Below are 26,358 nucleotides of genomic sequence, written 5' to 3'. Positions count from 1 at the left end.
TTCGGCTGCTGCACTGCCCTGTTGGCTGGTGGCTGCAGAGCTCCGAAATGCACATCCCCCCCTTCTCCTTGGTGGCGGCGGCAAATGTTGCGTCTTTCACTGATTAATTAAGTGTATTTGTGAACACAGCCAGAGAACGTTGTCCCCAGTGTCTTCTCTCTCGCTCTCTCACATACACACACACACTCACCCCTATCTTAAAACTGGCCTCACAGAACTATTTTCTTTGTGCAATGGGATGGGATAAGGCTGTAGGGCTTCTGGCCCAGACCACAAGGTGGCTGGTGTGGATTGGCTTTGGAACACCCTTTCCTGGGGGTGGCGGGGGGGGGTGTTCCTAAAGCCCAAGGTCAGTCCCCTTCTGGTTACTTTGCCATGTGGGGTGGGGTGGGGTGGGGTGGGAGGAGTCTTCCAGGGCTCTATAGGTAACAATAATGCGCAGAACAAAAAGCCCACGTAGTCATTTTAATGCACAGGCCGACTAACGTCCCTGACTGCATTTTGGCAACTCTGCCATTCGTGTTCAGATAAATGGTCCAGTTATGTGGATTTTTCCCCCTTTTCCTTTCTTTCAGTGGACTTGGAAGCAGGTTGGGACAGAGTGTTGCTTAAGCCTTTCCTCCCTCCCTCTAACCCCAACCTCCTTCCCCCACGCAGGACCAGGATGGCCCACTGCTGGGACCTCTTGCTGTGTGCGGCCTTGGCCCAGCTGGCATCTCTGGGGACCTCCTTCCGCTTTGGCAGGGAAAGCACAGGTAATGCGGCTTCCCGCGTGCCCCCCGTTGTGGGGCAGAAGCGGTGCCTGGGACAGGCGAGCCAAACGCTCCTCTCTGCCCCAAGAGCATCTCCCAGGCTGATCCTTCTTTTTCTCCCATCAGATGACCTCAAAGCTCTGCGGGTCTCAATTGCCAAATATCCTCCCGTGCGAGCCATCCTGTCTGGCAGCCTCACCATCCCCTGCCACATCACCTACCTGCGGCCCCTGCCCACTGCCGAAACGGCCGGCCGCCGTGGCATTCAGGGCACCCTCCGCATAAAATGGACTTTCCTTGCCAACGGCAGAGAAACCGAGATCCTGGTGGCCCGGGGCCTCAAGGTGAAAGTCAGCGAGGTCTACCGCAACCGGGTCTTCCTCCCCTTCTACCCAGACTCACCCACAGATGCCACCCTGGTCCTGAGCGAGCTGCGCTCCAACGACTCCGGGCTGTACCGCTGCGACGTTCAACATGGGATTGAAGATGGGCAGGATTTACTGGAGGTGAAGGTGAAGGGTAAGATGGCTTCCCCAACAGACATGATTTTGGTGCATGCTCGGCCCAAACCCACCCGCGCTTCTCCCTGGCCTTATTTCTGGTGAGCGTACGAGAACTGGCAGCCCAGGGTGTCTCTCAGGATGAATGTGCTGGGAGAGGAACAGGAGGCTTTGCTGCCCCCACAGGAGTCCCCTCAGAGACTCCCCCCTCCCCAGGGGACTGTCCTGAGGAAGACCCTCACAGATGTATATTCAAAGCACTGGGTGAACTTTCACAGCCTTAGGCAGGTAGGAATTGGTTGGCTTTAATCCACTACCTATTTATACGATTTATTTTTGTCTTATTCAATTATGATCCTCATTTTCTGAATACTGGACTTGTAAGTGGTAGCAACCATTTTCTTTCTTTCCACAAATTAAGCAAAATCCTCATGAAGAGTATTAAAAATATCTCATTGGGATAGAAAAGTCTATTCCTTTCAGCTTTCCCTATACAAGCCAACACTGTCAATGAAACCTACAACATTAGTAGGATAAATCAAACCAACCAAACCTAGATGGTAGCAGAACATGTAATGAAACTGGGATTCTAGGAAGGCCTCCTCAGGAGAACCCAGCCTTGTTGAGCCTGGCAGGCATTTTGATGCTCCCTATGTTAAAGTTAGCTGTGGGGCATACACACAAATACACACACACCAGCATGATAGAGAAGTGCTGGAGCAAGCCTTACAGCCCTTCCCGCTGGAAAGACCCCGGCTCTCCCTGTTCAGGCCAAGAAGGTCTATGAGTGATGCGGGAGGCCGGGGAGAAAGAGAGGGTGCGCTAACTCGTCACCAGGCCTTACGCTAAGAGCAAATATGCAAGGGTGCATCTTGTGCAACCCCATCATTTCAGGTGGGGGAGGAAAAGAGTCAGGGATCCCTGCAGCGATGCTACCTGACCAGCTGTGGAGGGGGGGCGGGGGGGACAGTTGTTGCAAGTTAGCGTTGACAGAGACCCCTCCTCTTTGCCCTGTGTGTGCCAGCCCGAGGAAGCTGGCTCTGAGCGTGATCCGGCTGGGGGTCTCGTCCCTCGCCAGGGCCAGCTTCCTGCGTGGAAAGTTAGCCTTGGAGCGGCAAAGGTCACGGGCATTAGCAGCGACGCTCCCGGGCTGCTGCAGAAAACGGCCGCAACGCTGGAACAGCCCTCGCGAAGCTCCGCCTCCGCCTCCCCACGGCCTCCCCTCTCCCCTCCTCTCCTCTCGCCTTCCAGGGGTCGTCTTCCATTACCGGGGAGGCTCCTCCCGCTACGCCTACACCTTTCCCCAGGCCCAGGCCGCCTGCGCCCGGATAGGGGCGGCGATCGCGACCCCCGAGCAGCTCCACGCCGCCTACCTCGGCGGCTACGAGCGATGCGACGCCGGCTGGATCGCGGACCAGACGGTCAGGTAAGCGGCGGGGCGGGGCGGGGCGGGGCTCGTGTGTGGCTTCAAGAAGTTTGGAAAATCGCCGAGGGTTCGTGGTGAATCACGCTGTTTTTCCTAACGCGCGTGAACCGATGCAAAATGACCCCATTCCTCCAGTTTGTTGGAAAAGTAAAAGGCACCTTTAACTGAATCGCTGGTATATTGATGGGAAATTGCTTTTAACACAACAACGTTTTGAAAATCCTGCGGCAAAAAACGCGTTTCCTCGCAAAGCGCCACCATTTGTCTGCGAGATGAGCAATCCTGTTCCTAGAATTGCTTTGTCGGACAGAAATATTCGATATGGATGCTTAAAATGTTCGTACTGTACTTTTAAAGCGTGTGTGTGTATTCCAATTTTTATTTCTTTTATTTGTTCCTTTTTTTCTTTGTCATTTTAACATTTTGTTGAAAATTCTTAACCTTTTGAAAAGTCTTTCTGGCCTGCAGGCATTAACAAAGTCTAGTTGGCTTCTAATTTTTTTCAGTGTCAGTTCCTGGGGACTACCTCTATATTAGTTACATAGAATCCAATTTCAATATGTGTATGGCTAAAAAGAAGCAGTACCCAAAGTACTATATTAATGCTCATTGGCCTGGAAGTATTTCTCCAAAATAAATATGTTAGATTTTACTGTTACAGAGTTATGTTTGCCTCTTAATATATTCCAGCAAAATAAACAAAGTAAAGTTTTCAGTTTGCTGGACTGAATTTTTTGCACCGTAATAAATGTACTTTATGGATTTTTCTGCAATCCAAAATTTCTGTTCAAACAGACACTGTATTTCTCAGGAGTTAGGGGAAAATGCATGATTCTGAACCTACCTGGGCATGTTGAGAGTGGGGGTGCAGGTCTTCCGTGCCTGCCCGTGGTCCCTGTGGCATCCTGAGTGGTCCTAGCAGAGCAGCAGGAAGCATTCCACAAGCGCGCGCGAGGCAGGTGGTGTCTCCTGAGAGCCAGGGAAAGTAGCCCACCAGACTGAGCAGGGAGATGCGGGCTGAGCCGGGTTTAGAATCTTCCCACTTCATTTCTCATCTTCTTACACGAACTGGTTGGTTTTGCTCCTATTTATTTCCATTTCACATTCTTGGATTCTTTTCTGCCCTCATTTTAGGCAGTGACTTGCATTAAAAGGTAACAACGCTTGCACAGGGGACCTTGTTGCAGAATGCTGGGAAAGCCTTTAGCCCAGGAGAGGTCAAAAAAGTCACACACCAAGCATTTCTATAAAAATAATTTATTTACAGAAAACAAAAACAAAAGCAAAACATTTAAAGGACCTAGCTCCCTTTTTGGAGCAAGCCTTGCTGAGCTACATTTCCAGCAGAGAGAAAAAGAAGAAGTGAGAAGACAAGTCCGGGCAGGTCCTTCCCCCAGGCTATTTTGCATGAAGCACGAGAGAGGAAACAATCAAATGCAACCCCTTCACCTGGCCAAATGATTAGGTATAAAAGTAGCTTAATCTGTTAGTAGGGAAACCTTAACACTCCCCTTTTTACACTACAGATTAAGATGCAAACCAATCTTCTCTGACTTTATATGTCTTTCCATTCACATTACCATTATCTCCCCTTTGGTTTAACAGAAAGTTACCATTTTTCTTCCTGTGTTTTTCCAAACCTAGGTTATTATAATTCCAAGGCTTCTTAATGTGAAATGGCTTTTCATGCAGGCTTCAAAATCAAGCCTTTGTTTTTCTGTTGATGTGAACAGCAGCAAATCATCAACATAAATGCACAGATACATACAGCCTTGTTTGTCCTTCATATATACACAGGGATCTGCTTTTCCTTTTTCAAAACCAAAATTCTGCAGCTTTTCATCTACTTTTTGGTTCCAGGATCTAGCAGCTTGTTTTAACCCATAGATTGACTTCTGCAGTTCACAGACTAGTCTCCCCTTTTTCATAGCCAGGGGGTTGCTGCATGTATAATCTGTGGTCTAAATCACTATAGAGAAATGCAGTTTGAATGTCATAGTGGTTAACTGACATTCCCTTGAGTGCAGCAACTTTTAACAGTAATCTAATTGATTCACCTTTAGTAACTGGTGCAAAAGTCTTGTCAAAGTCTAAATCTTTCCTTTGAGTGAACCCTTTTGCAACCAACCTTGCTTTATATTTTTGGATTTTGCCATCAGCATCCCTTTTCAGTTTGAAAACCCACCTACAACCCAGACAGCGTTCATTGGGAGGTAGATTTACCAGTTTCCATGTTTTATTTTCTTTCAAGGATGCTAATTCCTGTTGCATGGCAGAATGCCAATTTTGTGCAATCTCAGGTGGTAAAGCATTCACTTGTTCTAAAGACTCAGGTTCTGTGAATATGTGAAAAGCCTTTACTGTTTCAGCCTGAAAACGTGATGGAGGAACGCCTTTATTACTCCTCTGAGATCTGCGAGGTAATACAGGGCTTAAATTTTGACTCCTATCACTTTCCTGAGAAGCATCTGTCTCATCAGACAGATCTTCAGTTTGCTTTTCTGGTTTATTGTCCTCATCAGGCAAAAGATCACCATCAGCAAGTCCTTGCTGTTCTCTTGTGGTGGTCAGTTCAACTGGAGAGCTAGAATTTAATCTCCCCCAGTTTTGTTCAGCAAAAGAAGCGCTTTTGCTAATTATTAATTTCTCTCCCATTATGAACCTGTAGCTCCTCTGGCTTTGTTCATAGCCAACAAAGATGGCTTTCTTTGTTGTGGGGCCTCCTTTCCTTCTCTGCTGTTTTGGAATGTGAACCCATGCAGTGCTACCAAACACTCTAAGATGGCTTACCTTTGGTTTCACACAATAAAACAAATGGAATGGAGTGTCCTGAATCATAGAGTTATACAACCTGTTCTGAACATAACAAGCAGTCGTTAAAGCTTCTCCCCAGTACTTAAAACATAATCGTGAATCTTTTAACATGCATTCCATCGCATTTTGCAAGGTTCTGCCCTTTCTTTCAGCAACACCATTTTGCTGAGGGGTGTACGGGTTAGAAAGAATTTGTTCTATCCCTTTTTCCACTAGGAACCTTCTGAATTTGTGAGAAAGGTATTCTCCTCCTCTATCACATTGGAGTGCAGATACAGGCCTAGGGAATTTTCCATTTGCCCATGTCACAAAACCTTTAAATTTCTCAAATGCCTCATCTTTATGTTTTAAGATGTAGATAAATGTGTATCTTGAGAAATCATCAATGATGGTCATTGCATACCTTGCTTGTCCAAGACTTGGAGCAAAAGGACCAATAATATCAGAGTGTACAATTTCCAAAGGTCTAGTTGTAACTCTGTCACTGTGCTTACTCACAGGAGCTTTTAGTGTTTTGCATTCTTTGCAAACTACACAATCTAAGTATTTATCACAGGGTTTTATCTTTAGGTCAGCACACAGCTGTGGCATTTGTGCTATATACTTGTAATTAGCATGACCAAGTCTCCTGTGCATCAGGTGTACACATTGGTCATGATATGGTGTGTTGCCAACTGCAGCCTTGCAGCTTGGCTTCCTTGCATTTTGCACAATGTACAAGGAGTCTTTTAACATACCAGTAGCACACAATTTCCCATTTTTACGTATCTCACAACCATTTTTCTTAAATGTTATGATATACCCTGTTGCAGCCAATTGTGCCACAGATAAAAGGTTTGATTGTAAATTTGGCACATACAACACACCTTTTACAGTTTCTCCTAAGCAGGATAAATACAAGTCACCTTGTCCCATAATTTTGGTGACAGACCCATCAGCCAAAGATACACTTTGTCTTTCAGTTTTAGACAGTGACACAAAAGAGCTTTTACAATTACATAAATGACAACTGGCCCCAGAATCTAACACCCATACATCAGAATTACCCTTCTCAGCAACCTGTGCAATCTGGGTTGTCTGAAGAGCCTTCTTCTGTGTTGCCCTTGTGTTCTTCTGCTCTGTTTTTCTACTCTTGGGTCTCATGGCACAGTCTCTTTGCAAATGTCCAGCTGAACCACAAGTGAAGCATCGCTGGCTGGCTAGTGCTGTGGCCTCAGGTTCCTTTCCCTTCTTTTCCCTCATTTTCTGGTATTGCAGCTTTCCAGAAGAGATGGGGGGGGATCTTTCCTCTCTCTTCTCCCATTCAGCGAGTAAGCGCTGTGTAACATACGATGGGGTGAGGTCTGCTTCAGGCATAGCCTCCAGGGTACAAATCAGCATGTCCCACGTTGCATTCAGTGAGGACAGGAGGATATAGGATTTTGTGAGAGGTGTAAATTCCATTCCTCTCTCCTGCAACTCAACAAACAGCTGCTGAATATAATGCAGGTGCTCAGGAAGGCTTTCTCCTTCTGCAAGGTAGGCTCTGTACAGCTTTTTCGTCAGAGTAACTTTACTCCCTGCTGTTGCCTTTACATATAAGTCTCTCAAAGCGTCCCAAAGTTGCTTTGCAGACTGCATGCCTCGCACGTGGACTAGCTGATTGTCCTCAACTCCCAGGATAATGGTGGCTCTAGCCCGCTCATCCTGTCTCAGCCATTCAGCATTGGGATTTTGGGGGGTTTGCTCACCAATTGGCAGCCAAAGATCCTCTCTGCGAAGATACATTTCCATCTTCAGGGCCCAATTCAAATAGTTGGTCTCTGATAGGCGCTCCAGAGGCATCGCTGAGGGCTGGGAGGCAGCCATGGCTTCTTCCTTCTTTTGCAAGTCACCTCAGCTAGCTTCTAAGTCCTGCAGACCGGCAGTTGCTGGAAAATCTCCAGGTGGCTCCAAAGAAAATCTTCACAGGTCTTTGCTACCTGCCTTTAAATTGTGCATGAGGTGTGGAGTTGATCTCTCTTTTCTTTCTGGGTTTTACTGCGTTGTTTACTGGGCCCATAACCTGTTGCAGAATGCTGGGAAAGCCTTTAGCCCAGGAGAGGTCAAAAAAGTCACACACCAAGCATTTCTATAAAAATAATTTATTTACAGAAAACAAAAACAAAAGCAAAACATTTAAAGGACCTAGCTCCCTTTTTGGAGCAAGCCTTGCTGAGCTACATTTCCAGCAGAGAGAAAAAGAAGAAGTGAGAAGACAAGTCCGGGCAGGTCCTCCCCCCAGGCTATTTTGCATGAAGCACGTGAGAGGAAACAATCAAATGCAACCCCTTCACCTGGCCAAATGATTAGGTATAAAAGTAGCTTAATCTGTTAGTAGGGAAACCTTAACAGACCTTTCACACTCTGCTCATCTCTAGGTACCCCATTCAGACCCCTCGTGAAGCCTGCTATGGGGACATGAATGGCTTTCCGGGCGTCCGCAACTACGGTGTAGTCGACCCGGATGACACGTACGACGTCTACTGCTACGCCGAAGAACTGTATGGTCAGTCTTGTTGCCAGAAGCCCCTTGCCATGTGTGGCTTCCGTTCCATTCCGCCTTCTTCTGGAACCAGGGCTGCTGGGTCTTGTTTTCTTTTCTTTTCTTTTCTTTTCTTTTGTTTATTTATTTATTTATCACATTTTTCCACTGCCCATCTCAAACACAACTCTGGGCGGCTTACAATACATTAAAACAACAACAGTTCATATCAATTAAAAATGTTATAAAATATAAATATACAATATAATAAAATTCTAAAAATATATATTATAAAATACATAAGATAGAAAACTAAAACCCAAGATGGTAAGATGTTCAAATTCCCTGGGGCTGTATTATGGCGCCAGCCACCCCCGCAACGAACTCTCCCCTCTTCTGCCCCAAACAAGGTGGCACAGCCATGTCTTAAGCCCCTTCCAGAAGGCCAGGAGAGTGGGGGCTTGCCTTATCTCTGGGGGTAGCTCATTCCAAAGGGTGGGAACTATGGCAGAGAAGGTCCTCTTCCTGGGCCCTGCCAATTGACACTCTCTCATGGACGGGGTCTGCAACATGCCCTCTCTGCCTGACCGGGTGGGACGGGTCAATGTAATGGGCCTGAGACGGTCCCTCGGGCAACCTGGCCCCATGCCATATAGGGCTCTAAAGGTGATAACCAACACCTTGAATTGGATCCAGAAGCAAGCTGGCACCCAACACAGCTCACTCAGCAACGGTGTTATAGGTGCCCTTCTAGGGGTTCCTAAAACTCCTCGTGCGGCTGCATTTTGCACCAGCTGTAGCTTCCGGATACTCTTCTGCATTGCAATAGTCTAATCGGGAGATGACCAGGGCATGAGTGACTGACTGGAGGGCTTCCTGATCTAGGAAGGGGCGTAACTGGCGCACAACACGAAGTTGGGCAAAGGCTCCCCTGGCCACACTGCCACCTGCTTTTTGAGCAGGAGCCGTGAGTCCAGGAGAACCCCCAGGTTCCACACCGGGTCTGTCTGGGGCAGTATGACCCCATCCAGAACCAAAGATGGTAATTTCCTGGATACCAAGGAGCCCCCAACCCACAGCCACACCGTCTTACCAGGGTTCAGTCAAAGCCTGTTGTTCCCCATCCAGACCCCCACAGCCCCCAGGCACCCGAGAGAGGGCGGTCACAGCATCACTTAAGTCATCCGGGATGGAGATGTATAATTGGGTATCATCAGCATATTGATGATACCTCACCCCGGGGAGGTGGATAGATGATCTCTAGGTAGTTGTCTCCTACCCAGGGATGAGAAGAGGCTGACTAGAGATCCACTCCAAAAATCACATGAAGTTTTTGGCCATGCACCTCCATTCAGAGTCTTGTTTCATTGTTTTTAACATCAAGGAAGTATGTTAAGCTTAAGATGTAACACACTCGTTTTGCTTGTTGTTTTTTAAAAACCCTCAAAATCTGTCTGATTGCTCTTATCATCAGGACTTTTTTTTTATAATATTCAATGCAATAGATGCAACCAATAAGCCAGAAAGCTGGTAGCCTCTCCTTCACCGGAAGAGTCAGAACAGGGAGAACATCCATCTGTCCTGGACTTCCATCTGTCAAAGATGTTTTAATTTGGATTAATGGGGTTGAGCAGGGGGTTGGATGTGATGGCCAAATTACTACAGTACTTCCTACCCTAGGATCCTGTGATTTGAGTCAGGGATTCACAAGGAGCACAGTCAGAAAAGAGAGATTTGTACAGTATACTGTAGTGATTTTGCTGTTAGCCCTTAGCTTACCATAGTTGATCTTGGATGAGAGACCACAGAAAATCCCAGGGCTGTGGGCTAGACTTTCAAAAACACCTTCTTTTAAAATCAGTTTGATTGAAGAATAGAAACATTACAAAAAACCAACTCCCCTCACCCCCCACAGTAAATTCCAGGAATGTTTTTCTGACAGTTTTAGCCAAATTGGTTCCAAAGCTATGCAACTTTACTTCTGGGTGATCAGTATTTCAATAAAAACAAAGTGCTGGTTCTTTTCTTTTTTAAGCATTAAAAGCTGCTGCATTTCTGCTTGCAGGAGACCTGTTTGTGGTGAGTTCCCCAAAGAAATTCACTTGGGAGGAGGCCAAGGCTGAGTGTGAAGCTCTGGGGGTGGAGATGGCCACCACTGGCCAGCTCTATGCAGCCTGGAACCAAGGGCTGGACCACTGCAACCCAGGCTGGCTGGCAGACGGCAGCGTGCGCTACCCTATTGTGACGCCACGGGAGAAGTGTGGAGGGAACGTGTCAGGGGTCAAAACCATCTTCCTCTTCCGCAACCAGACAGGATTTCCAGATCCACAGAGCAAGTATGACGTGTACTGCTTCAAAGGTAAGGAGAGATCCCCCTTGTGGAGCTGGAATTAGGGTATCCAAACTGTATATTTGGCCAGCTCCTGCATTCTCAAGCAGTAGCTTTCCCCATCATGTGTCTCCTGGCCAGGAAAAACAGGAACCAGAACATTTCTCTAGTTGTCTGTCTTTCCTTGAGTCAGGGATTGTCCCCTAGAAACATTGGTTCCCACTGGCAGTTGTTTCGCATTATGCTGTATTTCTTGCAGTGCCCCCAGTTCTCGTGCCCATAAGCTTTTGCCCAGGATCTTGCTGAAAGAAGTTACAGTTCAAATGCACACTGCGTGCAAAGCATAGAAGGAAAGGTCTGAGCGTCCTCCATTCCCAGAAAGAACCTTGGAAGATGTGACTTACTGATTTACAGTATTTGTAGGCTGTCGCAATCAGTTAACACTCTTAGCAGCAAACAATAAAGCAATATAGAAACAATAAGAGGAATAAAGAAACAATAATACAATACATGCTTAAGAGAACTCCCTTAATCCACCAGTCTGAACTGAACGCGCGTTGGAATAGCATGGTTTTAACTGCCCAGCAAAATGCAAGGAAGGAAGAGGCTGAAAGTCCTGCTGGGGGAGGCGTGTTCCTCAGCAGAGAAGCCCACCCTCTCTGCGCATCGGGGGGGGGGGTGTTCTTAGCCGGCCGCTTCTGGAACAGAGCCGCGGAAACGTTTTGTGCCGTGGATCCAACGAAGCCTAGGGACCCCTTCCGAGAAAAACGCATGCAATACACTCTCAAGACCTGCAGACAATCAAACCAATTTTAAAGGAAACCAAATACGCTCAGATACAGTTACCAAAATATTTTGAAAATAACCAATAATGTAATAGAGTAACATATGTGAAAACAAAGCTGTCATTTTCCCCACCCAAGTTCATGGGTCCCCTGAAATCTATCCACGGACCCCCATCAGGGACCCAGGTTGAGCAACCCGGCCCTGGAAGTTTGGACCGGGCAGGCAGGTTCAAGTCTGCCGGGCGCTGCCCAACCGAATCCGGTGCTGCACCGTAAAGGCTTCCGGGATGATAATCAGCCCTGGAACTGGGCCCAGGAGCTGGTGCGCTGACCTAAGAATTGGGGTTACTCTGCAGCAGCAGAGGTCTTTAAGATTATTTTTATTTTTATACACCTCCCACCTCACTACAAAAGTGACTCTTGGCGGTGAGCTCTCCCACAACTAGCCTGGCCACCCCTTTGGGACCAGCCAAAGCTTGTGAGTTGCCTCCCAAGGCTGCCTCGTGCAGCGTGCATCGCAGTTGCCCAAACACGGGGTGATCGGGGCGTGAGACACCACGGCTGGGGTGTCCTGCTACAGCTGGGTTGCGACTGGCGCACCAGGCAAAGCTGGGGAAAGGCACAGCTGCCACCCACCGCTTCAGCACGAGACACGACTGCAGAAGGACCCCCAAGGCAAGAGCCAACTCCTTTGGGGGAAGTGTGACCTCGCCCAGAGTAACCGCTGGGCCGGTGTCGAGAGACTGCAACAAACAACTTCCTCTTGGGTTCGGTCTGAACTTGCCTCACGCCATCGGAGCCCCGACAGCGTCCAGACATGAGTTCAGCCTTTCCACAGCCTTTCCAGCACGTAGGCTGGGTGACGTCAGCATACGGTTGGCACCATACCCAGACCAACAGCTGACCTCTCCCAGCAGGTTATAGAGATGTTGGGGAGAGCCCCAAGCCCTGAGCAAGCCCACATTTGAGTAACCAAGACCCAGAGCACTTCCCCCACTGCTACCAGCTGGAACCACCTACTCAGGTAGGAGCAGAATCACCACAGAATAGCACCCTCAATTCCCCAAACCCGCAGGCATTCCAGAAGGATACCAAGGTTGATGGTACTGAATGCCATGAAGAGGTCTCATGGGACCAAGAAGGATGCACTTCCCCTTCCACCTGGATCCTGCTGAGGGTCATCAACCCGGGCAACCCATGTCCCTTCTGTCCCAGATCCAGGCCTGAACTCTGACTGATGGAGATCCAAATAACTGACCTCTTCTAGGGTCCTTTGTGGCTGATCCTCACCACCTTCTCAACAACTTAAACCTACAAGGGGGAGCTGTTCTGGAGGCAGGAAAGAAGCCCCTGAATGATGGTGCACTGCCAGCTTCTTCAACACAGCTTCTTCAAAAAAGGTTTTGACCATCTCCCAGGTCCATCCAATCTTGCCCTGCTTAGCTGTCTGAAGGAGCCAGGAGGGGCAGGTGACAGCGTTCATATCATGGGGAACCTACCTACCTCCTGGAAGATCAAAATAATCCCAGATTATAGCACAAAATCCTGCCTTGCTCATCACAGTGGGCTCTGCCTGACTGGTGTCTGATCCGAAACAGATTAAAGTGATTTTATCCACTAAGAAACATGCAAAATCACCTGATGGGCCTGCAGGCTTATTATTCCATCCATCTTTCCCTAAAAAGCTTCAGGCAACTCTGAACAGGGCCACTGGGTGGGGATCTGTGGATGCAGTTGCCATGGAGAAGAATTGCCACTCTGCCATTCCTACAGCCACTGTGCAGAATTGGATGTGAACTCAGAGCAACGCTTGATCACATCCACATCTGGCTTTCCAGCACCATCACTCCAGGTCCCTTTTCGGCCACTTAATTTCCCTTGAAAAACCAAGGAGCCGCTTGGGATCGGTGACTGGGCAGAGCCTCATGGGAACAGCAGCATCCAGTGCTCTGGCCAGCTCCAGATTCCAGAGCTAAGCTGGGTGTGGGATGGACCGTCAGCCTGGTTGTCAGGAAAACCCCTTCCCTCTTGCAAGCCATGACATGATTTGCTGGTTTTGAAATCACCTAATTAGCCAAGTGCATCCAAAGCCAGTAGAAGCATCGCCATATCCTCCACTGGGTCGGACACTGAAGGTCTCTCAGATACCCTCAGCTGAACAGGATGGGGCAGCTGAGGCAGCCACACTTTGCCTTCCACTTCCATGTCCAGTGGTCATCTTCACGTTTAGTAGATGAGACGTACCTAGCAGTGTGGCTCTGGTTCCCCCAGATGGCCAACCCAGCCACTGGTTGTACCATCTGGAGACAGGCTGCCTCCGAATGTGATGCACAAGGAAGTTTCTTGGTAGCCCAGCCATCCATGGCTTCTTTGAGAGCCATCCAGCTCCCTTCCCCTTAACATCAAAAGGGGTACTCAAGTGAGGGGAGCTCTCTGTGCTCCTTCATCATTAGAGCACAACAAGGTTGGATGCCCACCAAAGCCCTGGAGGCCAGCTTCTGTCTCCCACTAGTGCCATCAGCCTCTCCTCCCTTGAACAGGCACAGGCCAGTCTCCTCCTGGCTTCTTCTCCTCCATCAGGGTCACTGGAGGTCAGACCCAGCCCTTTGCCTACTCCTCTGTGAGTTGGTGGTTGTGGGAAGGCCCATCACTGCCCTAATTTTTTCCCTGAGGAGGAGAGATTCCCAAGAAAGCAGCTACTCCAGCTGCCATACCCTGCCTGACGCAGCTGCCCAGATCATCTTCAGGGTCCTAGAGGAAGACTCTGGCACTAACACCCCTTTCTTTCTGCCACAGAGGAGACCAGCCCTGAATCCCCGGCCCCCGAGGCAGAGGGCAGCCAGGAGATTGTGACGGTGACCCAGAGGATGGAGGAGCTGCAGCTGTCCAAGGGGGAGCCCGAGGGGACCAAGGAGTCCAGGGGGGCCATTTATTCAGTGCCCCTCTTCCAGGAACCCCTTGAGGTGCCAGAGGAGCCAAGAGAAGCCTTTGAGGGGGCAGCCACCACAAGGCCCGAGGAGGTTGGCCCAGATGGTTGTGACGGGGGGAGCAACGAAGAAGAGGGGGAAGAAGGAGGCGGCAACTGTGCCAGGATACGTGGGCCTGGTAGGTGGGAGGAGAGAAGGGGCATCTTTTTAAAAAATAATAATAATAATAAAGAGTTTTACAATACTAAAAGGTAATGCAAATTGAAATTGGAAAAAGAAAAGAAAAGAATAGAATAGAATAGAAAAAAAGAAATACGAAGTGCAAAAAGGAAAAAGGAGAAAAGAAAAGAGATAGGAAAAAAGAATATTTAAAGAAGTGACTCCCAATCTTCCTTGCAACAAGCACAGGCAAATTAATAAATCCCCACCCCCTATGAAGTTACATACATGGTTCACTTCTTCCTATATCCACCCCACCCCCCACTTATCCATTCACAAATACAAAACTCATTGTCGTTTCTGCCCAAATGTTGGTAAAAAATTCATAAAGGTTTTCCTGAATTTTATAAAAGTATTTCTTATTTTAGCCCTGATCAAATAAGTCAACTTTATATTCCTTTCTTTTGCTTCTAACAATCTTAATCTTTAATTCATAAAGTTGCTGCCATAGGATTGAATCTCCATTCAGACTTCCTTTCTCCCATCTCAAAGATTTCTTGAAGGTTTTATAAACCCTTTTGTAAATCCAAAAATAAGTCCCTGCCCAGGTCCTTTTTCATGTCTTGATTTGTCATTTGTATTTCCACTCTGACTATCATCTCTGTTTTATAATCTTCAATTTCTTTATTTTCCAATATTTCTCCATCAGCTAGAATTTGTATCCCCTCTTCATCCTATCTATCCATAAACTCTTCCATATTGCTGTCCATCACATCTTTCATTCTTCTTTATAATTTTCTTCAAAAAATACATTTACAGGTGCAGAGTTTATTGCAGTCAAATAAGTTATCAGTTTCTCTCCCAGTTCTTCAAAAATCCTTTGAAATGTCTCAAGTGTCATACTTTTGTCTGGCATTTTGTAATTTCACTCTTCTTTTTCCTGCCTGGAACCTTAGTCTTCTGTAATAGCCCATTTCTATACAGGTAGTCCTTGCTTACCAACCATTTGTTCAAAGTTATGTCGGTGCTGAAATTAACTTTACGGCCAATTTACAACCTTTGCAGCAACCCTCAGTCATGTGATCACCATTATAGTTAGCACGTATTGTCCTGTGCCTGACCTATGGTTTTTAATTTTTTCCCCCCTTGCAGAGAAGAGAGACTGGAGAAGAAGGGATTTCAAGAGAGTAAGTTGTTTGATCTTCCACACATCAAAAGCAATACTATCTCACTGGCGGTGGGAAAGGGCCAGACAAAGGAGAGATTGCCTACAGAAATTGCTTGCTTTTTTTCTCCCCCTTCCCCTCACAGAACAGAGAGATTGGAAAGTAACTGTTTGCGAATCATGCCCACGGCTCCCAGCCTTGGGCTGCTGGCACAATCGCATTGCTTTCTATGTGTACAAGACAGGGTCTTGAGCATTGCAAAGGGTGGGGGAGCAGTTAGGAGGCAAACAAAAGCTGAAGGCGTGAAACTCAGTAATTTTGTCTCTTTCCAGCCAGAAGGCACAGTCATGGTCACAGTCACCTGATTTCCCACTTAGCAACCACTTCGCTTAGTGGCGGAATTGCCAGTCCCAATTAGGGTTGTTAAGCGAGGGCTACCTGTATTCAGGTAGTCTCAGGTTTCATCGTTGCTTTGTTTTCAACTTTCAGCCAATAATCTCTTTCTTCATAGACTAAACAATTTGTGTTTCCACAGAAACATTGTTTCATTTACTCAATTTTAAAAAAAATCTTAGCAAAAGTTCTAATATTCCAAATTCATCTGGTTCCTTAATCCATTCAAAACTTTCTTAAATTAAATTCTTTCTTAGCTTTTTGTCCTTTGCTTTATATTCTTAAGTTCTTTCAACTGCTAGTTAGCTTTTCTTCTATTTTGAGATCAAGTTCTACTCACCAGGTAGATTTTCAAACTTCTTGCTTGGAAGACCTCTGTTAACTGCAAAATAATACAAATCCAGAGGTGATCAGAAAGTGAGGTGGTCGGACCCAGTGTCCTTGAAGGCTCCACCGTGGCTGAGAGCTGGATGGCTCCCCTTGTCTCCCAGCACTCAGACCACAGGATAGCCACTATCCTGCATTTTTCCTGTGAGGAGCAGCCGTCCAGAGTGCAAACAGGCAATCTCTCATCCTCTCCTTGCCTGGGGGGGTTCCGCTGGACCAAGCTTGTCACTGGTCCGTCAGTGCCGTGGTGGCGTCTCTGCTCATTCGGAGATGTCTGATTTGCCATTTTCCCTCCCCGGAAGTCTCTAGAGGGGCATCTTTTTGAAGGCCTCTGGGAAAGACAGATGTGGGGACAGAAGGCCAGGCCACTGCACGGTGCAGAATGCTGAACCAGCCTCAGGGCTCTTTGATGTTTTCATGCTCTCTGCTGTGCATATTCAGAAGCGATCTTAGAGGTCATCTCGTCCAACCACCGCTCAGTGCGCTGTCCGCTAGAGCATCTCTGACAGAGGACCACCCAGACTCTGTTTGAACACCTCTAGCCGAGGAGAACCCCCCCCCCACTTCATGTGGCAGCGTGTTCCGCTGGTTCACAGCTTACACAGTCACAGTGTTTCTCCCGACATCTTGTCTGAACCTTCTTCCTTGTAATTTTAACCTAGTGGTTCTGGTCCTGCCCTTGGGTGCAGTGCAAAATAAACCTCCTCCCTCTTTTGTGTGACAGCCCTACACATGCTTGAAGACTGCTATCGCATCTCCCCACGGTCATCTTTTCTGCAGATTAACCGTGCCCACGTCCTCAGCGGGCTTCGTTCCCACAGCCTTTACCATCTTGGGAGCCTTCCTCTGAACTCGCTCCAGTCTGTCACTGTCCTTTTCCAACTGTGGTGCCCAGAGCTAGGCTCAGGACTCCAAATGGGGTCTGATCGGGGGAGAGGAGAGAGGGGCCAGTCCTCCTGGGGGCCTGGACTCAGCGCTCCTGTTGTGCATCCTGAGAGGGCACTTTCCTATTGGCAGCTGCATCACCTGCTGGCTCACGTTAACTTGCTCCCTCCCTCCAAGCTGCCATGGAGCCATTAGTAAGCGCTGAGGGCATTCCTTCACCCAGTCGCAAATCCATCTAAAGGTAGTATCATCTAGACCAGTCCTGTCCCCCCAAATCTTTGCATCCCCACCCTGGTCTCCTCCTCCTTCCCACCTGGCTTTTTGCCGCCTGGTCCCACTCGGTAGCCATGCATTCAGTTCTAGTTTAATCACCTTTCCAATTTTCATAAGACGCATCCTATCTGCTGGGGCGGGGGGCAGCAACTGAGGCCTTGCTGTGCAAGAGGAGGGATTCCCACAGCCTGAAGGGGCAGGGTGTGTATCTGGGGGGGGGGGTGCAGGTGCGAAGGATCCTTGGAATGCTCTTCCCGCCGTGGGTGGGTGGGTGTGACGGCAGAGCCTCCTTGCCCACCACGGACGCCTGATAATTTTGCACGGATGCCTGATAGGAGTTCCTGATTAATATCTGATGGTTGATGTTGGATCAATTAACTGCAATTTTTTTAGAATTTGACCTGAAATGGCAAAAGGCACAAATGTTTGGTCACTCCCACCTGTATGAAAACTGGGGGCAGGAGGGGTGTCCCCGGAAGCAGCTGATGCCTGAAAGGAAGCTCAGCCGCTGGAGTGTCTGCTCGCTTTGCGGATGCCGAGGGGGCCCCTGGGCCCCGTCTCTGGGGCATCCTCGCAGTCTCACTGGCCTCCTTTGGCTTTGCAGGGGCGGAGCCAGAGCCGGAGCCGGAGCCGGAGCCTGATGTGAAGGGGCTGCCAAGCGCCCAGGAGGGCCCTGCGCTGGATTGGGGGCCGCAGAGGGAAGGGGAGCCAGAGGTCTCCGAGGCAGCTCCGGAGGAGGGGGAGACTGAGGATGGGGAGGCAGCGGGGGGCAAAACCTCTCCCGGCCTCAACCAGTCCCAGGATGAGAACGAGGAGCTCCACAGCCTCCACAGCCCGGCAGAGCCCTCCCCGGAGGCTGGAGGAATGGGGCACGAAGCGACCAGCTCCCCTGACAGCCCAGAGGGAGAGGGAGTGGGTGACATGCGAGAAGGTCTGCCCCCAGAGAGTGTCCTGGGAAGGATGGCTTCCCCTTCAGAGCAGGTGACGCCTGGTAAATCTGAAGATGCTGGGATGGACACCGAAAGCGGCCCTGTTTCCAGGCTGGCGGGCACTCGCCTCCCCAGCCCTCCTCCGGGACCCTGGGAGGCAGCACTGCTCCCATCCTTGCGCCCAGCCAGCCAGGACGAAGAGAGCGGGGACCACTCGGGGTTCTCCTGGCCCCCACCTCCGAGGGCCTCCCCGGTTGCGACTTCCAGTCCCTTGGGCAAGGCCGTAGCTGCCCCAACACCTTTCGTGGGCTCTGGAGAGGAGCCGGAGGCTGTGGGCCCTGCCGAGACTGAGGACAGGCCTTCTGCAGAAGACCCCTGGGCCGAAGCGTCGGAGGAGGACGGGGCGCCCACTCTGGTGACGATGGAGCCAGCTGCCGGCGAGGAAGGGCACCCACGACCCGAGGAGGTGGTCCCTTCCGGAGGCCTTTTGGGCTTGGATTTCTTCAGCACCCCGTTCCTGGAGGCCTCTTTGTCCACCACCCACCCTCTGCCAGCCCTGCCCACTGAGAGCGCCAGCCTTGGAGCATCTGGCAGCGTGTCAGGTAACCCTTTGGGCTCAGTGGCGTTGGCATCCTTGGCCACTGTTCTGGCTGTCCTGCCACACTGAGCCCCTCCCCGGCCTGGTGTCTCCTTTCAGGCTGCGCTTTCCTGTCTCTCTCCTCTTCTTCTTCCTCCTCCTCCTCCTCCTCCTCCTCTTCCTCCCCACTCCTTTCCAGGGCTGGGGAAGGCAAAGGAACCAAGAAGCACATGCGTCGTCCCGGATTAAGGCCGCCCAAGAGTGTGCGTGCTCTTGGAGCCTCTCCTACTTCTGTGAAGTGTTTTAACCAAGGTTTCCATGAAAAAAGGACCGGGAAGGAGACTAATTTTAAAGAGAAAGAGTAATAAGAAATTAAAAGCTTTCTAGAAGAAAACTGTCTGAATGTCTCTACCTGTATGTGACTTTCTTTTACTCCTCTGCCTCCTGTGCCTCCTTGTGCTTCCCCACACTAATGAACTAACCCCCGCTGAGGTGCTGGTGTCGCTGGAGCCCTGCTGGAGCCAGAAGGGGCACTGAAGCCACCCTGCCCACCCCTGCGCAGCACAGAAGCCCAAACAGAAGCCCCCCCGCCCCCCCACTCAGCCACACTGGGAAAGAAAGACAGCCAGGCTTCGGAATCCAGGGATGGGGGGGAGGGGAAAAGAGGAGTTAGACAGGCCTGCAGCTTCCTCTGGGATCCCAATGAATGGCCAGCCATAACACATTTTATTATTATTAATGATAATAATGTCAGCGGGGAAAAACTCCCAAAAGAATTCCAATCCACAAGGTTCGATGATTCAGAGAAAAGAGTTTTATTTATAACGCGTTTGCAAAGGCGGGTCCCTCCGTGTAAGAAGGAACGAAGAACAAAGCTAGCTCAAAGTTTTTATACCCTACCTGTCCTCCCCCTCCTCCGAGGGCTCAGCTCACAATCTTTCTGTTTTCCCAGACATTTAGCATTATCTCATACACTAGTTGGTCTGTGGGATGATTTCTACACCCCCTTTCTCATCCTTGTTTCAAGGTCTATCTCTACTCAAACACATATTTCTATTGGCCAGCCATCCTACACACAATCAACTACAAATTCTTAACCTAAGCAATTTTATCAGTGTTCAGGGTCTGTTCACCCATCTGTGGCTAACTCCCTTTTTTTTCTCTCATGAGTTTGAGGCACATACAGGGGTTTTTCTTTACCTTGCCCCCCCCACTCACAATTATAATACCACCACCAATACTCTTTCTGAGTTATTGCATTGATCGAAATGCAACTACTTTGGCAGACTTTTTTTACTTCTATGAGACGGTGAAATAGGCCCAGGGTCTTGGAAAGTTTCAGAGGTTGATTGAAGGAGTTTTGGGCAAAGGGAAGGGATGGCGGCTAAGCTTCAGCGCTGTGTCTGCGGGCAGAGGAAGTCTCCCCAGGCTCTACCACACAGTGATGCCCTCTTGTCTGGCATCACTTCCTCTCTCTCTCTCTCTCTCTCTCTGGCATAATGGCTGCAACACCCACTGTGTGAAGGGTGTTCGCCCATTGCTTATTTAGTTACCTTCTTATCCTGCCTCTCTTCCAAAGCAACTAGGAAACAGGATGCGCAATATATCTTGGTGAGAGAGTTTACCCAAAGGAGCCATCCAGCTTGATGGCTGAGTGGAAATGTGATCCTTTGCCTCATCCAGCGGTTTCTCAGAACAGCAAGTGCTTGGGCCTTCGGCGCCCCCCCCCCAGTTACCAGCAAGAAAGGGTATTCCACGGAGCAGCAGAATCTTCCTTCCTTCCTTCCTTCCTTCCTTCCTTCCTTCCTTCCTTTCCTTCCTTCCTTCCTCCTTCCTTCCTTCCTTCCTCCTTCCTTCCTTCCTCCTTCCTTCCTTCCTTCCTTCCTTCCTTCTAGTTTTCTTCTTCCTAATTCCTCCCTTCCTATTTCATTTTCTTCCTTCCTTCTTTCCCCTTCTCTCCTCTCCATCTCTCCTTCCTCCTTCCCACCCTTCCTTCCCACTCAAAGAAATCTCAGAATGTTTGGCAATTAAAGACAAAAGAAATTGGCTGGTGAGAGAAAGCGGGAGCCGTTGCATGGCACCGTTCAATTGTCAGCCACAGGAGTCTGGAAAACCGCACAGAGCCATGCACTTATTTTCCAGTCGAGAGATTAGATGCTACTGCTGAGATCGTGGGGCTATCGGAATGCAAAGCGTGGCTCCCTTAGCAGCAGGAGCCAAAGCCGACCCAGCAGGCAGACCCACGGACTAGAAAGGCTCCATCCTGAGTCCCCCTGCCTGTAGAAAGCTGGCTTCTCAGAGATAGAATTTTACTTGTGGGCTTATCTTTCTCAAAGTGTTACTTTTCCTGGAGGTCCAGTTTCGTTGAATTAAGGATCAGTCACGTTTCATTCTGTATGCCTTTCTTCTAGTGAGCCAAAGGCGTTGCCTTTGGATCCTCCTCTGTCCATATACCAGCCCTATGAGGCAGACTCAGCTAAGATCTTCAGGCCCAGCGGAAGGTCTTCAGGTCACCTAATCTGGTCTGAGACAGAGGCAGGCTTCCCGGTCTGACTCTGCTGCCGGGCCGGGCCAGGCCAGGCCGCTTCAACTCTCCAAAAGCAACAGAGAATCAGACAGGTGGGATAAGGGGAGCCAAGAGAAGGACAGAGCCCCGTGGGGTTCCACGTTTCTTGGACCATGTCTGGCTCCACCTCCAGAACACCGTGTGGGGCAGGCCATCCACTTGGGAAGCTTGCAGGCTTTCACTTCAGCATCTCCCTGTGGTCCATGCGACGGGGACAAGGGCTGTCTGGGAGGGAGGGGGATATGGAACAAAACCCTCTCAGACAGGAAAGGGAGGGATGGAGGGCTCTGCAGGTGTTATGCCCTGCCTAACATTGCCCAACGGGTGTGGGCCTGTCTCGCCACTTCCGAGGAGTGACCCTGGATCCCAGGCTGACGGGGGCCTCCTTGCGGCAAGTGTGCCCCCCTCCACTCCAGCCTCTCTGCTGAGTTCCTGTCACGTCCCATCCCGTCCTGTCCCTGCTGACTGGGGGGCAAAGGTAGGGAGGATGATGGGAAATGACACACTCAGCCTGCAAGGGTAAGGCATGGCGGTGGTGGACTGCCTGGGTCAGAAGCAGGATGGCCCTCGGGCCCCACAAGGTGGGGAGCAAGTGGCCCCAAAGATTGGACAGGCTACCCCTGGCTTGGCTCAGCTCAGTTCGGCTCAGCAGTAGCAGGGGTGGCACAGCATGGGAATGCTCCTGGGCTGGAGCCGGTCAAGGTGAATCCCTGAGGCAGCCAGCCGAGCCATAAGGGCAGGAGGGGCTGTCCCTGCTCTCCCCCAGCAGCCGGGGCCTCTGGTCAGCTTTTTCCTGCCAAGTGCAGCTCTTCTCTCCCAGTGGCAACTGGTTTGCCAGCTGGGTTTCCCTTTTACTGATTACCAATGCATAAAAGACAACCTCCTCCAGAAACATGTCTGCATTTGCACCACATGTTTGCCCAGGATAAAATGAGATGGAGTCAACCCCCTGCCATGGCAGTCTGGCCCTTGTTTCAGCAGCCAGGTGTGAAGCTGGCTTAGCTTTAACTGTGGTTTAAGTATGTTGTGGCTTAAAGTGTTGCACAAAGCCTTAATTTATGGTTCCACTTATTGCGCAAGCTAGAAAATGGATTCATTCAGTAACCGGCGTGCTAAGCACACTGCAGGAACAAGCCCATCACACAAAGCTGGAATTTACTTTATTGATTTGGGCGTGTGTTCCAGTATCTGAACGCAGCCGCTGTGTTTTGTTAACCTGCGTTTAGGAGCATGGGGGTTGTGTGAATCCAGCCACTGTCTACTACATCTATCCTATTTCTCTTCCACTTGGAACCTCCTGAAATGCTGCTTCTGTCTGCAGACTGACTCCTCGCCCAGAAGGCTCAATGCATCAAAACAGCACAGCAGGGCAAGGGGTTGATCCTTCTCTGCTGGGCAGGGGGAAGGGGGAAGGATCAGGGCCGCTCTCAAAACCTTCCCTTTGGTGATCAAACTCCTGTGCCTGCCCCCCCCCCTCTGCTTTCAGACACCTGCATGCCAAACCCCTGTAGGAATGGAGGGACTTGCACGGAAGGAAGTGGGCACCCAGGGTGTCTCTGCCTGCCAGGATACGGAGGGGACGCCTGCGAAATCAGTGAGTAAATGGGGCACAGAGCATCAGAGAGCCTCCTCCGGCCAATGGGAAAGTGGGCAACACATCCAGGTGTGGCCAGGTGTGCAGGTGCATGGCTGGCATCCAGGCTGAGCAAGCAGCTGGTGGCCTAAAGGGGTGTCCCTAACCAAACAGGCGGGGGAGGCTAGAAGAACGTCTGCCCCCAGAAGGGATCTCTGCTGTGAGGTGCGCTCATTTCACAGACCCCCTTCTTCAAGCAGGCAGTGGCCCCTCTTTCCACACTTCCCCAGAGGGCATTGCCGGCAACTCTCGGAGACAACCTCGGAGGAAGTTTGGCAGAAGACAGCTGAATAATTTCACGCGGGAGGGTGTATCCAGCACAATTCTAGGCCGGATTCATTCATTCCTTTCGAAAGGAATGTCCTCCCGCTGCATCAAAGCCTGCAGTCCATCCGGGAATCCGGAGGATTCTGAATCTGTCCCCGGGTTCTGTTTCCCTCTCCAGGCCTACAGAAGTGCCAGCCTGGCTGGGACAACTTCCAAGGATTTTGCTACAAGCACTTTTCCACGCGGAGGAATTGGGAAGATGCCGAGACCCAGTGCAGAAACTATGGGGGGCACTTAGCTAGCATCATGACTCCCGAGGAGCAGAGCTTCGTCAACAGTATGGATTCTTGGTCCTGAGAGTTGAGATCCATTTAGCGCTTCAGTGGTGCTGCAGTTGCTTTGTCTTCTCTTGGGGGTTATTTGTGGCTGCATGAGCGAACTTGTGCAAGCTGGCTGGAGGCTGAACCACAAGCCTTTGTTACAGGCCCCTTGCAAGTGCTGGGCATGTCCTGGTCCACCTCTCTCACTCCTGGAAAAAGACCGAGGGCCCCGGGCCCAACCTCAGTCCATGGTAGTCCTCGCTTTCCTGGCCTTGGGGTCTCTCCTCCTATGTCACCAGGAGGGAAATAAACTTTAATAATTTAGGTTGCTTTTATTCTGCACCTCCCTTATCTAGGGCCAGAGCAGGGCAGCTGATGCACGCTTTCCCCTTCCTTCATGCATCCCTTTCTCAATTCCAGATCAATACAAGGAATACCAGTGGATTGGCCTGAATGATCGGACAATTGAAGGGGACTTTCAGTGGTCTGATGGGAGTCCTCTGGTAAGTGAAACTTGGAAAGGCCCCAGTGTTGAGCTCTGGAACAGACAGCCCAGAAGGTCCTGATATCTAGAAAAGGGGCCGGTCGGTGGTGCCATTTACTGCCTTCTAGAGTACTGCAGTCTTGGCAAGTGGCAACATCTACCAGGCCTCAGGAGATCTTGGAAACCAAGTGAGGTCAGGTCTGCTTGGTACCTGGAAAGAAGACCATTAGGAAATTCCACAGCAGCAGGGTCAAGAAAATTACATGGATGGCATCTTCAAAACTCAGGCATAATGTAAAGGACTTTTTATTTCTGTCCCTGCAACACCTCAGCAGAGTCCCTTGTGTGGGGTGAGTTGGCAGGGGTGTCTCAACCCCCCGAGATATTTACCTGTTCCCTCCCATCCTAAGTACGGAATGCTTATCGCTTTATACTGTTTATCTTTAATGTTTACTGGCAGACCAAGCAAAAACGCAGAATCACACAGCCTGCCTTGCCCACTGAAGCTGGCTGAAGCTATCAAAGGCAGCAGGCAACTCAGTTAGAAAGTGCCAGATTTTGAGAAAAGTGGCTTCCCCCACAGCTGATGATGCCCCAGTTCAGAGCCGCCCTGGCTTTCCCATGGCCGGGGCTTAAGAAGGCCCTTCCTTCCTTCGTACGTCCCCGCAAGGCTGGGAGGCCCCAGGCAACCCTCGTCCCTTTGCCACCCTTGCCTGCACAAGCAGCCCACACCCCAGAGGGTTGACCTCTCACTTTCTCTGCCTGCCCCCTCCCCTGCCCCTCAAAGCTGTATGAGAACTGGCATCGTGGACAGCCTGACAGCCATTTCCTCTATGGGGAGAACTGTGTGGGCATTTCCTGGCGAAAGGACGGGAAGTGGAGTGACGTGCCCTGTGGCTACCATCTGCCCTTCACCTGCAAAATGGGGCTGGGTGAGTATCACAGAGGGGAGAGAACCTTTGCCTCTTGGAAGAGAGAGAGACCCCAAAGATTCTTCTCCAGGACCCATCAAAAGGGTAAGCTAAGGGCAAAGCAATTGGTCAGGGAAAAGGGGGAGTCAAGGGTTGCACCCTCAGAACTGCCAGCAAAAAACCAGGATGGGCCATCCCAGCTTGTTATTTTTCACCAGCCTGAAGAGGCTTTGGGTGGGGAACACATTTGACTGCCTTGCAGGAAGGATCACGGGGTGGTCCCCGGGTTCAGACACTTCAAACTGCCACCAGCATTAGCCCGGCCAAGAAGGGCCTCCAAGCTGACCCTTTGGGCGCTGGAAGCTGGACAGTGCTTGGCTGGACAGAAACCTGGGGCATCCTGAGCATTGGGTACATAAATGGCAAGAAGTCCTGGGGCTATGCTGGAGGCATTGGGATCCTTCAGAGCATCTGGGTATTGTAATTCCCCCTCATCTGCCCCCCCCCCCGCCCCAAGCTGGTGCTGCTTTGAACACAGGGCTTCAGATGGAAGGCCTGTTCTGGGCCATTTTTTTTCCTAAATGGGGATTATACCCAGAAGCAGAGCATTGCTGCAGCTTAGTGTCCAATGCCAGGCGTACCGGCTGTGCCCAATCACCCCACGCCAAGAACTCCTCCCTTCCAGGACTAAGCTGTTGAGCCAGAAGACACAACGGACCCTCAAACCTTTTTGTCTCCTCACCAGTCTCTTGCAGCTCACCCCCCCGAGTGGCAGATGCGCAAGCATTTGGCAAACCGAAGCAGCGTTACGAAATCAATTCCGTCCTCCGATACTGGTGCCCAGCAGGCTTTCTTCAGCGCCACTCTCCGCTCATTCGGTGCCAGGAGAATGGGCAGTGGGAGCACCCACAGTTCACCTGCAGCCCCGGGGAGTCTTAGAGGCTGGTGGCCCCTGTCCATGGGGAATTTTGGACAGCTGTGGAGGGGGCACTCTCCAAGGCACCTCTTGAAGAATGGAACAGAGGCCGGTTTCCAGAGCAGAGAGGGCTGGGGAAGGGCTCCTTGGCAGGGGCCCTGGTAGGAAAGGTGCAGGACCCTCATTACTGTGGGAATTGAGAGGTCCCAGAGGTGTAAGGCAGGGGGAGGGTCCCTTGGGCAGCAAGAAGGGAGGGGCAGGCTTTGCCCCCTGCCTAATTCTCTTCCTACAAGTAACGAGCCTTGCGACCTCTCCCCACCCACCCACCCACCCTCCCAACTAGGACAGAAGAGGCATCTAAGGGTCTTCCCCGTCCTTGATTCCTTATCTAGTGAGGAGTGAGGGGAATTACTGTGGTGCCTTCTGCTCTTACTATTTTTTACATTATTATGTATG

The 26,358-nt window shown here is 50.2% G+C and overlaps 1 protein-coding gene across 1 annotated transcript; it reads left to right on the top strand.

Annotated features, from left to right (window-relative positions):
• The first annotated feature begins 664 nt into the window (after positions 1-664).
• BCAN (brevican) lies at positions 665-25,933 on the top strand. Its single transcript, XM_063316739.1, has 12 exons — positions 665-755; positions 879-1,271; positions 2,504-2,678; positions 7,892-8,019; positions 10,061-10,354; positions 13,906-14,214; positions 17,904-18,830; positions 22,858-22,965; positions 23,450-23,608; positions 24,012-24,094; positions 24,863-25,007; positions 25,732-25,933. Exons 1-12 carry the CDS (start codon positions 665-667, stop codon positions 25,923-25,925), a joined length of 3,006 nt encoding a protein of 1,001 aa, XP_063172809.1. The 3' UTR covers positions 25,926-25,933.
• Positions 25,934-26,358: the final 425 nt, after the last annotated feature.

This window comes from Candoia aspera, chromosome 17 (assembly GCF_035149785.1).
Source record: "Candoia aspera isolate rCanAsp1 chromosome 17, rCanAsp1.hap2, whole genome shotgun sequence".
In the NCBI taxonomy this organism is placed as follows: Eukaryota; Metazoa; Chordata; class Lepidosauria; order Squamata; family Boidae; genus Candoia; species Candoia aspera.
This window is presented reverse-complemented; position numbering and strand designations above follow the sequence as displayed.

Bases quoted from the DNA above. Each gene is read 5' to 3' on its own strand.
- BCAN (XM_063316739.1), top strand. From the start codon at position 665: ATGGCCCACTGCTGGGACCTCTTGCTGTGTGCGGCCTTGGCCCAGCTG. The intron at 1,272-2,503 runs GTAAGATGGCTT...CTCGCCTTCCAG, and splicing joins ACTGGAGGTGAAGGTGAAGG to GGGTCGTCTTCCATTACCGG. The intron at 23,609-24,011 runs GTATGGATTCTT...TCTCAATTCCAG, and splicing joins GGAGCAGAGCTTCGTCAACA to ATCAATACAAGGAATACCAG.